The sequence below is a fragment of the Syngnathoides biaculeatus genome, chromosome 11 (assembly GCF_019802595.1).
Source record: "Syngnathoides biaculeatus isolate LvHL_M chromosome 11, ASM1980259v1, whole genome shotgun sequence".
NCBI classification, from domain to species: Eukaryota; Metazoa; Chordata; class Actinopteri; order Syngnathiformes; family Syngnathidae; genus Syngnathoides; species Syngnathoides biaculeatus.
In genome coordinates, this window is record NC_084650.1 from 23971606 (window position 1) to 23984685 (window position 13080).

The 13080-nt window shown below is 41.8% G+C and overlaps 1 protein-coding gene across 3 annotated transcripts in view; it reads left to right on the forward strand.

Moving 5' to 3' along the window:
• Window positions 1-13080, forward strand: part of neurl1b (neuralized E3 ubiquitin protein ligase 1B) — a 36398-nt gene that overhangs the window by 20037 nt on the left and 3281 nt on the right. For 2 of the 3 annotated variants that reach the window (XM_061834995.1, XM_061834996.1), the window contains exons 2-4: window positions 4678-4919; window positions 6758-7091; window positions 10970-11704. In XM_061834995.1, coding sequence (XP_061690979.1) covers window positions 4678-4919; window positions 6758-7091; window positions 10970-11704 — 1311 coding nt within the window. Of the gene's footprint in view, window positions 1-3803; window positions 3824-4677; window positions 4920-6757; window positions 7092-10969; window positions 11705-13080 lie in introns of those variants that run through there. The other variant, XM_061834997.1, reaches the window with a different exon arrangement.

The following is a 13080-nucleotide window of genomic DNA, read 5'->3' on the forward strand; positions in this document are numbered from 1 at the left end:
CAGAACCAGATGTTGTACAGGCACTCCCAGTTATGTATTGATATAAGAATGTGGCCTTATGCTCATGTATTGGGGTACTATATGTGCTGTTGACATTCTGTATGTGATGTGATCATGTCACTTCTCTCAAACTGAGAGCGGAACGCACAGCGTTGATGTAAATAAGTGGTGTGGAGGTTCATGCCCTTCTACTAATTCTCCACTACACTTGGACGAGTCTAGAAAAATGCAAAAAGTCACCACTCCACCTAAACTTAACAACCCCACCCAAAACAAGTCGTGCCCCCACACCGGTTAACAATTTGCTAGACATCGGGAGACTCAGGCTTCAAAGATCCTTGGCAATTAGTTCATTTTCTACGGGAATTACTTCAAATTTCAGTTCGCTGTTCCAAAAATGAACGGTTTCAGCTCATAGTTCCTATTTCAAAATCTTGAACTAAGTTCACCATCCAAAAATGAACTTGTTCATATTTTTTCTTTTGCGCCCCCACCCCCATTATGTTGCTAATGATGGCATGGTAAATGACTTTTTAGTTCTGAGGAACTGGGTTCAAATTCGGCCTTGGCTGTTAGGAGTTTGCGTGTTCTCCGCCTGTCTGTGTGATTTTTTTTCTGGGTGTTCTTTATGCAGGAACTACAAACAAAAAGTGAAAATTCTGAAATGAGGTAACAGAAATGACTGCGTGTGAACTGATAGAGTGGGGGGGGGGACAAAACCCCCATTGCAGGACTTTGTCTAAACCATCTCTAAATAAAACAGAAAAGTAAAGGAGTTTGCACAGTGCTATTAAGATGAGCAGCTTCCCATCATCACTAATTCCCCAATTAACCAATTAATGTAATGATCATGTTATCAATAGATTTACAGTAAATGGCTGTCAGAATCTAGATCGCATACACATAATCCTATTTGATAATTGGTTGAGCATTGCAAATTTAATCTTTAAAGCTGGGATTTGGAAATTCTTGTCATCAGTTGTGAAATGCATGCAGTTTTTCATTGCAAAGTAGTTTAAGGGAATATTTTATTTTTTCCACATCATTAAATGACCATCAAATGCCGCTTACTCTGTGTTATTATGCTTTTAATTAGGGGAAAAATTGTCAAGAGTGTACATTCATCTTCTTTAGCTTCTGAGTGTTTTTCACTGAGCGCATTTACTGCTGTTGATTTGTATTTCACGCAGTTGCTCCATAAGCGTAGAAGCACGCAGTAGAGCGCAGAGCCTTCCTCAAAACTGCCATAGAGACACCCACCCACACACACATTATTCTTTCATTGCGTTTTAAAGCCCGACAAGGCAGGTACTAAGGCTGCAAATTAGTTGAAGCTATGTATCACCTACTTGGCAACAAGGAGCAGTGGAGAGGAATACACAACATTTTGGCACCACAGTACAGCTATATAATTGTATTTATTACAATAAGATACTCTTACAGCCTTGCTTAGTTTGCTTTTTGTGGCAAAGTTAACTCATTTAAGTTAGAATCATACAATCAACCGAAGCTGACAGGCTACTAGCGGAGTTGGAAATCAACAATTTTTGAACAAAACTACTTTGTTGATAGTCTGTAGTATATTTTTTTTGGTTCTGATAGGTTCTGTGTAGTGGATGGTAACTTTTTGCTGGGGTTTGCAAAAAAATGTACCCAAAGAAGGAATACTGAACCTCAACACGCGCCGGTGTAATATCACAATTTTACTATTTACAGCACCCGGAGGAATGGATGCAGACTTCTCATCATGCCACTACCATTAGGTGCCTGTTGTAATGTTTGATGTTTTTTGTGTTTCCCCTATAATAGTTTAATAATAGTCAGCTTTACTTACCTTTTGGTTTTCATTTTTGTTGTGTTTTTGTAGCCGAAATGTAGGTATGCTATGCGTAGTGGCTCTTTTTTGTTTTACGTCAAGTGTGTAGTTAGTGTCCATAAGCTGTTGATGCTACTGTTTTAATGCAGTTATACGGCATAGTAATTGTACGAGTATGAAGGGAGTTCACATGGGGTCCAGGCACAACATTATGAGGGTACCCCTTGACACCCCTAGAACTGCCACTGTCCTAACAGCATCCATCCATCCATTTTCTTTGCTGCTTATCCTCACGAGGGTCACGGGGAGCCTATCCCAGCTGTCAACGGGCAGGAGGAAGGCTATACTCTGAACTGGTTGCAAGCCAATCGCAGGGCACATACAGATGGCAATTTAGTGTGTCCTATTAATGTTGCATGTTTTTGGGATGTGGGAGGAAACTGGAGTGCCCGGAGAAAACCCACGCAGGCACGGGGAGAACATGCAAACTCCACACAGGCAGTGCCGGGATCGAAGCCGGGTCCTCAGAACTGTGAGGCCAATGCTTTTACCAGCTGATCCACCATGCTGCCGTCCTAACAGCAAACAGAGAAAAATATTTCGTCGGATAAAAACGTAACCGTTTATAATGCAAAACATTCCTTGGATGAGGCTCAACCATTTGCATTCTGGGAGGAAATCCTTCCATTCTGACTAAAAATGGCAAAAAAAAACAAATTTTCTCATTTGACCGTCATACCTTCGTGAAACCTTGTGCAGTTTAATGCTGCTTGATTAATTCCATCCATCCATTTTCTTTGCCGCTTATCATCACAAGGATCACGGGGTGTGCTGGAGCCTGTCCCAGCTGTCAAGGGGCAGGAGGCGGGGTACACCCTGAACTGGTTGCCGGCCAATTGCAGGGCACATAGAGACAAACAGCCGCACTCACAATCACAGATAGGAGGAATTTAGAGTGCACAATTAATGTTGCATGTTTTTGGCATGTGGGAGGAAACCAGAGTGCCCGGAAAAAACCCACACAGCCACGGGGAGAACATGTAAACTCCACACAGGCAGGTATGGGATTGAACCCGGGTCCTCAGAACTGTGAGGCCAACGGTTTACCAGCTGATACACCGTGCCGCCCTGCTTGATTAATTAATTAATTAATTTTAAAAAAGGTACTCAAAACAACAGTAATACCTCTTGAAATGTTCCTCACTGTTCCTTTAACTGAAAACATCGCAGTAGATGCATAGTTCGAACAGTATAGAATTTGTAGCAATGAATAATTTATTAAATGCAGTGTGGAGCATTTTTAAAATTTAATATTCATGTATTTTTTTTTCTGTATAATGGCTACTTTGTCCATATGAAATTTCAAGCTTTCACAGCCACAGTATATTTGATTCAATATGAACTTAAATGACCCACATTATGCTTGTTTGATTTCTAAACCCTTGATACATTCTGGATAATGTGATGTCTTAGGGCACTGCTTTGTTTGACAACATGATTAAAGATAAAAGACTTTGAATAGTGGCCATTTTTCCTGGACTATGAGGAGAGAATAAAAGGGCTATTGAGTATTTGTTTATGCTGCTGGCCAACGATGTTGTCAGTCTGTGCAGATAAGTGCAATGCCAGCATGTGAATGCTCTTTTTTATTGCTTGTCTCGTGCGATGTAGTCTTGCCTCACCTGACCTTGGTTTTACTCAAAATACTCTTCAGTTCAATTAATATTTTAAATTTGCAGTATTTACAAACATGTTACACTTTTAACTACTGTTTCCAAACGTGACGGAGCAGTGTGTGGGACTGACTATTACAAGAAGGTTAAAATGTAATCAATGGACCCACCACACATTTTAAATTCTGTTTTCATATGTAATATGGATTAGTTCCTTGTACTCATCCGTTTTCCTTTCTGCTTATCCTCACTAGGGTCGCGGGTGCGCTGGAACCTATCCCAGCTAACTATCCCAACCCAATCACCCAGCACTAAAAAGGACAAAAATGAAAAAGTTGTGTATTTGTATCTGTGCTTGCTTCCGTATGGAAATGTTTAGTGGTCTATCTGTGGTTTCATAGGACTGCACTCTTTGGTGCAGCTACTGCAGTTCTTTTTAATACTGTGGGTTACATGCTCAAAGAGGTTGTTGAGCAGCGCATCACATCAGTGTGGGAAAGGAAATGTCTACGTCTGGGCTTTTTTGAACAAGTGGCCTCTGCCCTCTAAAGCAGTGATTCCCAACCAGGGGGCCTTGGCACATCAGTGTACTGTGAGAGATCATTAGAGGTTCTGTGGGAAATGATCCAATCCCACTTGATGTGTTCAAATAATGTTTTTATTCAATTACAACTATATCTTTGTTCATGAATCTACGCCAGTGACGCATAGCAACAGGGAGAAGAGTTAAAATCTCTTCCACTCGATAGTTGAAGGTACAAGAAAACTTGTGTACAGTATTCTCTTGTTTGCACTGATACAACTGAACGAATCCTGGCTTTGTGTGAGCATATCCAATTTATGTACAAGCCCAGGTTTTAAATAGGTCAGTTTGTGAGCTAATTGAGACAGTATTATTTCAGTCGTCATACTTTTTGTGTCATTCCTGTTTGCTGGTGTTCTTTGAGATTTTCAAACGTAAACGATGTGCCTTGGTTAAATAAAGCTTGCTCCGAAGCAACTGCTCCGGACCACTAGCACGAGTTATTGGGTGCTGATTAGCTGCTTTCTTTTTCCAGCAGCTCCTGTCACCAACTCATGATTTGACAGTTTCAGAGAACACAACCACGCTGTATGCATGCGGTGATGTTAGATTTGATTTTTAAAGCGGAAAAATGACTCTTTTCCTGTTCTACTCTAAATTTGCAGATGCGACTTTGCAACCCCGCGCAGTGGCAAGCAGGCAGTATTACACTCTGCCCAATAACGGGACAGGATTTGAAAGAAGGTCCGCACATCTAGTTAGCATCGGTATGGAGTCGCCCCGCTTTCACCCCCATGCCAAGGGAAAGAATATCAAGCTGGATGGACAGCTACGTCGCGCCACTCGCAAGAACAGCTTCTGCAATGGCATCACCTTCAGCCACAGGCCCATCCACCTCTATGAGAAGGTAAGTTTGCGTTCTTGTTGAGCACTTAAAAACATTACAGCTTTTCACCATGGCGTCACACGTACATCCAGGTGGAAATAATAAACAAACCCTTTTATGCCATCTCACACTTAGCGGAAATCCAGGCAGGGTGATTGAGAAAGCAGTGAAAATGGTGTGAATGATAATTTTTACCTTTCTTGTAACCCAGGGGTCGGGAGTCTTTCTGTGAGAGGCATAGAATATTGTTTCACCAAGAATATAATAATAATAATAATAAAAATAATAATAATATCTGTGGCGGCACAGTGGATCAGCTGGTAAAGCATTAGCCTCACAGTTCTGAAGTGATCCCGATCCCGAACCCGCCTGTGTGGGGTTTGCATGTTCTCCCTGTGCCTGCGTGGGTTTTCTTTGGGCACTCCGGTTTCCTCCCACATCTCAAAAATATGCAACATTCATTGGAGACTAAATTGCCCCTAGGTGTGATTGTGAGTATGGCTGTTTGTCTCCATGTGCCCTGTGATTGGCTGGGAACCAGTTCAGGCTGCCCCTCAACTCTTGCCTGTTGACAGCTGGGATAGGCTCCAGCACTCCACGCGACCCTCGTGAGGATAAGGCAAAGAAAATGGATGGATGGATAGATGGAATACCATGTGCTGACATTAAGGTTGATACAAGCGTTTCATCCCCACGAAATTCTCCAAAGCGTTCTCTGAATGACTGCAGGAGATTGAATGTGATTCCAGCTAGCTGCTGGAGGCCAAAATGTGGAGCGGGGTCACTTGCCGTGTAGTAAACTTTAAATGATCTGTTTTTCAAAGTGTGGCAAATAAACTGCTTCTATATCAGCAACAAAGCATTCCAGATTGTTTGTAAATGCGAACAGACTTACACGAGGGTGAAGACAATATTTTTTCAATGTCTTACATTTTCACATTGAGGTGGTTCAGATGTTGAGTCATGTCCAAACTAATAAACCTGAGAAGCCGCTCAGTGTTACCTAGCTCAGGATGCTTGATCTTTTCTGTTTCAAGAAAAATCCGGATTTCATTCAGGCAAGTCGCAAAATGGCCGAGCACCATCCCTCTTGACGGTATCGTTTGAATGACGGTCAGCTAAGATTAATCTACGAGCCAGATGCAGTCCTCAAAAAGCAAAAATTTGAATGTGTGAAATGTCACTGGAAAAGAAGCAGTTATATGAGGTGAAGTCCTGACTAGGGAGACAGAACACTGGCTGTATTTTTATGTCCACAGGTAAATCAATTCAAAAGTTTGAACAAAGAAAAAAATCTGATGGAGTTACTGTAACTTTATTATAGAAGAACTGGCTAACTAAATTACTTTTATATTGCTCGGATTGTAGTGTTGTTTTGTTTGTGAAATGTCTGTCTCCGGCCCTTGAGAATGTGTCCAACGTGCATCGTTGGGAATTCTCCATTCCCATTTTAGAAGAAGGCACATGTTTGATTGACAGCTGCAAGTTCCAAGGTGCTACGTTTTCAGAGCATTCGGCGACACACTCACAGCATCTGGAAGCAGAAAGAACTTTTCATTTCTTGGCTATTTTGAAGCCTGATTTCAAATACTTTGCCTTTTTCTTATTTATTCACGTTTGTCTGGCTTGTAAACAACACTCTTCTCTGTGGTGTGTAAATCTCCAAGACGTTGTATTTTGCAAAGTCTTTTGGGAGATTTTTTTTTTTTTAATCTAAAAATGTTGCAGTCTGTCTGTGTGGTGGCACTACCTCAAACATTTCAGATCAGTGGAAACCACTCACTCCTATCTCACCTTGAAGTATTCTGGCATCTATTGTCTACAAACAGTACGTCTATATCTGCATTCTTCTGATTCAGGTGCGGCTTCGTCTCACCGGCGTGCACAACGGCTGGAGCGGCGCTCTACGCTTTGGTTTCACGAGTCTGGACCCCAGCGATTTGACCATATCTGACATCCCCAAGTATGCATGCCCAGATTTGGTGACGCGGGCCGGCTACTGGGCCAAGGCACTGCCCGAGAGACTTGCCGTGAAGGACAGCATGCTGGCGTTCTGGGCCGATCGCCATGACAGGGTCTTCTACAGTATCAACGATGGCGAGCCAATCCTCTTTCACTGTGGCCTCAACGTCGGCTGTCCACTCTGGGCCATCATCGATATCTATGGCATTACTCAGGAGGTCACGCTGCTTGGTAAATGCTGCATTCGTCTGCCACCTTCCTCAGCCTGAGCCAATACACTTAACAGCAATCATAACACAATTTAATGAAGCACAATACAAGTCCTGTATCATAAATCCAACCTTTTAAAAACAATCATAAACTTGGATGAGTGAGAAAATAGTCGAACAGTTTAAGGACAATGTTTCTCAACAATTGCAATGTATTTGGGGGTTTCATCTACCATCCACATATTCTCAAAAAGTTCAGAGAATCTGGAGAAATCATTGCATGTAAGCGGAAAGGCTGAAGACCAACATTGAATGCCTATGACCTTTGAATCCTCGGGTGGCACCGCATCAAAAAAAAAAAAAAAAAAAAAAAAAAAAAATCATTGTCGAAAGGATATCACCACATGGGCTCAGAAACACTTCAGAAAGCCAATGGCAGTAAATACAGTTCAGCGCTACATCTGTAAGTGCAATTTAAAACTCTACTATGCAAAGCAAAAAACATTTCTCAAGAACACAATGTCCCCACTTCATTGGAAGTGGGTTTATACAAACAATAACAAAAACAAGCTTTGCAACAACAATAACAACAATAATAACAATAATAATAATAGCTCAGTACAAATTATTATTTATTATTTATTTATAATGATCACAATAATGACAGATCTCATTATTGTCATTTGTTTTAACTTTTATAATTCTAAAACAAAATAAAGCTTCGAAATGTATATACTGGATTTCAATGTATTTACACTTTCATTAACATTTTTACGCTAGTAGGATATACAAAGCGAAAACACATTGGGATAATCCTCACAATTGTCTTAAGAGCCTTCCACATTGGACATCTAAAGCAGCTTTTTATGCAGCATGGGGTTTTGGCGTTCAATATGTATCAGGTGTATCGACACCCCCCAGTGTGACGGTCCAAATTAAGATCAACACTAGTGAGTTATTCCATCATTTGTTTATTTTGGAAACAAATGTCACTGTCATACTGATGCCGCTATGCGACTAATTATCTTGGCAGGGGAAGCCGCAATGGCTGTGTGAACGTCCCGCTTCGGTGAATACTGCCTTAGCAGAAACACCATTTTTCCAGTAATATAGCCACTAAAACAAACTAGCTTTCTAATGCTTTAGTTCTAGCCCCAGTCTACTTTACTTTTGGTTAATCATGGATTAAATGAGTGGATTATTAAAACCTCAGGGATTAGTGAGCCCACGTAATGCAAGCTTGTTCCTTTTCTGCCAATTTCCGTACTGCTAATCTGTGATTACTTCATGGGGACTAGCGACAGTTGTTGAGTGAGGGGAATCTCAGGATGTATTGTCTGAAAAGTAATTAAAATTATTTTTTTTTATTGCATTTACTTGAAGGCCTGTGTAGGTAAAACACAGTTTAACAACAGCTAAACCTCAGGGACATATTTACATAGTGTCACTAAATACTGAGCTAATTTAAGCAGCTTCCAGCGAGGGCAGAGAGCAGCTGTGCCGCCCAGTTCTTATGGCATCTCTGGACTGCACATATAGGTAGGTAGAAGCATCCCAGTGGGAGCAACAACAAACTGTTCAGATATACGCAGTCTCCATTTTGCTCCAATAATGACTGCTTCAACAGTCAACAGTCTTTCACTATTTCTTTCCCGCGCTTTGTTGGGCCCCTTGGTGTTTCCATTTATTTCCATCAGCGCTTGCCCTGTAGTTCCCTCCCTCCCTCACTCTGTTTATATTCAGTCTGAGAGGAGCTACAGCCATGTTTGGTCAAGGCGGCAGATCCCAGGAGCTTTAGTGAGGGGCCGGTGCGCTCATCTGCTGCACGCCATCACTAGAAATAGTCATAAAGGAATGAACCATAACTCAAATGGGACATGACTAGTGCCAGATTGGTTTACAGCACTTGTGGTTCGAAACGTTTACAATACTGTAGTGTAGTGAGTGCGGAGGGAAGTCATGGCGACAGCAATAAAATGCCTTGCATTGTTATTTGTTTGAGGCTGGAAAACCTCCCTGCTAATCATACATGCATTACGTGTAAGGTACTGTGGAATGTCTACATTTGGAAGTTATCCAACAACAACATTTTAGAGGAAAATACACATCTAACATGATGTAAATTTTCAGTTGAAAATGTCAGACAAGGCACCAGCTCTACAAGCATCCAAAATGAATTAACCTTTTATTTAATTTGAGGGACACATATTCCAATAGAAAGGCAAATTTGACTAATTGTGCTATTTTATTATTTATTGCTGGCTCCTACCGTGTCTTCAGTAACCAATTTCGGTCTTAGCATGTCTTAACCCTTAACCCAAACCTGAACGCCTTGAGTCGTGAAAACGTCAACAAAGGGATGGTGAGAGAAGAAGAAGGTGAGATAAGACAAAGACGATGCACTGACACACTCACATTCAAAGCAGTAAGATTTCTGCGTACTTCAATACTTTATCTGGTGTGATCTGATGCGTCATCACTTGTATTTGTTGTTTTACCTTCTTTTACACTCACGAAACAACTAAAAATGATTAAAATAATTGAGCTCGGTGAGGTGCTTCTGCGACTCACTGTAACCTTCTCATAAGTCAGGGTGGGCAGGCTTTTGTGCACAAAGGCCACATTTGATTTTCACAATGCACAGATGGGCCAGGTCATTGTAGACGATGTAAAAAAAATGAAAACGTGCTCATAAAATCTGTCAAGTAGATAAATGTTAACTCTATAACAATGCTCAGGTTCGGCCTCTAAAACTTTTTATTTAAATGACTTTAACCAGGAACTCACACCATACCACGGTCAAAGGTAGAATCTTGGTTTTACGCCTGTTTTTGTAACAGGCAGACATAAAACGCATAACTCCGCGCTAGTTTGGACCATTTGTTTCCTTCCTAGTCAGCTAACTTGAAATGGTGGCTGCTGTGAACATCCGTGCAGCTCCTCGGGCACAGCTATTGGATGCCTCCTGCCGTAGAGATCGTAGAGAGTTTGGATGCATTATTATTTAAGTTGCCAGACAAAATGGGTTGCCAAAATCCACAGGGGAGCAGTGTAGGTATAATAATCCACAGTTCAAAGAAGACTTTGACAGAAGCCATGTCATGGCACATGATGCAAACCACTAATCAGCAAAAAGAATCAGAAGGCCAGATCGGATTTTGCATAGAAGTACAGAGATAAGCCCCAAATGTTTTGAAACCAAGTTTTATGGACTGATGAGATAAAGATCAATCTCTAACAAAGTGATGGAAAATCCAAAGTAAGGAGAAAGAAACAGTCTACTTTTGATCCAAATTGCACAAACTCATCAGTGAAGCCTAGTGGAGGTAATGTCATGGTTGGGCCTTGCATGGCTCCTTCTAGAATGGGCTCACTTGTCCATATTGATTATGTAACTTATGATGGTAGCAGCAGAATAATATATGAAGTCTACAAAAACATTTTGTCTGAAACCTGAAACCTCCTGAAACAAACAAGAACTGAAATATGTTGCATTAAAGGCCTGGAAAAGATTTCAACTGAAGAATGCAACAGTCTGATGAACTTAATGAGTCACAGGGTTGATGCAGTTATTGCAAGTAAGGGTGGTGCCAATATATATTCACTCTTATTCACTTTAACTTAATTTTTCTGTTCCAAAAGGTGCTTTGTCCCCAGTTGTTTAGCACACCGAGTTGCACATACCATGAAATGAAAGATAGAATTCAGAACCTTTGTCTCGTATTCATCTTTTAATCAGAAACAGAAATGTCTATGGTATACAACAAAACAAAGACAGTGACCTTGCCGTGCCAATACTTTTGAAGGACACTGTAGATCCCATTTTCAGCTCAAGAGCAATTGTGTTTACAAGACATGACCCCCATGTAATCAAGTCACGCACTTCTTCTCCCCATACAGAAAGCACATTTGCTGAGAGCGTTGGCTCGAGCTGCCTGAGCGCAGCTCGCCTGAGTGCCTATCTGCCCCAAAGCAGCCACGACTCGGCCAATTACAGCAACAATCAACTGGAAAACAACCAGGCTGCCGCTGCCAAGATGGCCAACATCCAGCTCAATACGTACACTCAGCTAATCCCTTGCTACTCTTCCAACGCTTCTTCCACCTTGCCAGCCTCATCTGCCTCCACCGGATTCTCCAGGGTGGTCCGCAGCCATCCCTCCCTGCTTGACAGCAACTTGCACTTTCACCCCATCCGCGGCTCTGACGTCATACTGTCTGCAGACCGCTCAGTTGCCTGTATCCACTTTCTGGACAGCAGTCGAACTATCGTGTTCAGTGATCGGCCGCTGCACACGGGAGAGACGTTATACGTTGAGGTCGGCCATCTGGGTCTTCCTTACTTCGGGGCGCTTTTGTTCGGTTTGACATCCTGTGACCCAGCCAGTCTACACGCCGGAGACCTGCCGGCAGACCCAGAGGTTCTGCTGGACCGTAAAGAGTACTGGGTGGTGCATCGTGGATTTCCCATGCCGTGCTCCGGGGATGTGCTCAGCTTCGGTCTGTTGCCCAACGGAGAGGTGCACCATGGGGTGAATGGAGTGGGCCGTGGCAGGCTGCTTTGTGTGGACTCTTCGCAGGTGCTGTGGGCCTTCTTCGCGTTGCATGGGGCTGTCAACAGACTCAGGATACTTGGTAAGTTGATAGTATGTAAAGCAAGGAAAATAAACAGGAGCAAGGAGGATGTGTTTCGGCACCAAAATTTTAAATATGTGGCCTTCGGGTACAACAGTGACTTCCAATAAGCTTCATCACTCCTGATGATGTCACATGGCACAATTGGTCATAAGAAATTCTTATTTACTGGGAAAAAATGCACCTTTGTTCATCTATCTATGCCAATGACTTTTTGTGACAGGCAGATAAATTAAACATTCCACTCAAGGTACACTTGACCTGTGTATCCTCCTGCTGCCATTCATACAACAAAATAATAACTGTTCAACTCAATAGGTCCAGATTTCGACCCATTTTTTGTAGTTGGTTGCGTGCTGTGAATATTTACTTATCTAAAATGTGTTTCTTGGTTCAATTGAAAAAAAAAAGTTGGTTGAAGGCTGAGAAACACTGGAGAAGAACACAAGTGATCAACTAGACTAGAACTCTGCCAAAGTTAAACTATACAATAAGAGAAATCATCTTGGAGCACTATAATTTTGCTTTTATGCCCTTCCGATTCTAAGAAAGCCATTTCCTGGTACACACGGTTTGACTGTAAGACAGAACCATTTATGAGTCTCTGGCAGAGCAACAAAAAAAGGATTGAGAGCTGCACTTGTGTTTGTTTGTCTGCATGTGAGGAGACTTCTTCCGAGTCCATGAGAGACTCGCTAAGATAAAGAGACTGATCTGTTTTTCGCTGTGGGCCACGGGACACAGTTCCATTGTGACTCAAACAGAGAAAATAAATACCAAAATCCCAGGAAGAAAAGGTCACAGAGCGCCATATTTGTAATGGGTTGGGGAAAAGAATTGATTATTGATTTAAATTGTAAAACAAAACAAAAAAAATGTGACGGAAGACACTGGACCATACCAGTTAAGATTCAAATGGTGTGTGACATAGGTACAATGGAATGGTTTGACCATCTACAACATAGCGAGCGGAACTTTTTACAACCAGAGTGTGTGTGATGACCAGAAAAAGGGAATAGACAGCAATAAATGACATTGACTGTCATGGTGGACTCGTGATTGGAACATGTCCTTCACAGTTATGAGATTGTATGCTTGAATCTCAGCTCCTGACACGGGCATGTGTAGAACCCAACTACAGTACACCAGACCACAAAGGCTAGTTGGAATTGACTTTTAATAAGAACTGTGACAAGTCGATCAACAAATGGGTTGAATAGTAAAGCAGTTAACTTCAATGTCTAGATAAATAGCGCTCAACTTCAAAATCCAGATTAGGAATCTTTGGAGATTGGAAAGGGATTTAGGCCCAGGCCATATTATGTTCTGTAATCCCCAGATAGAGGAATGGGTAATGTCAGACTTTGTTGTCATTG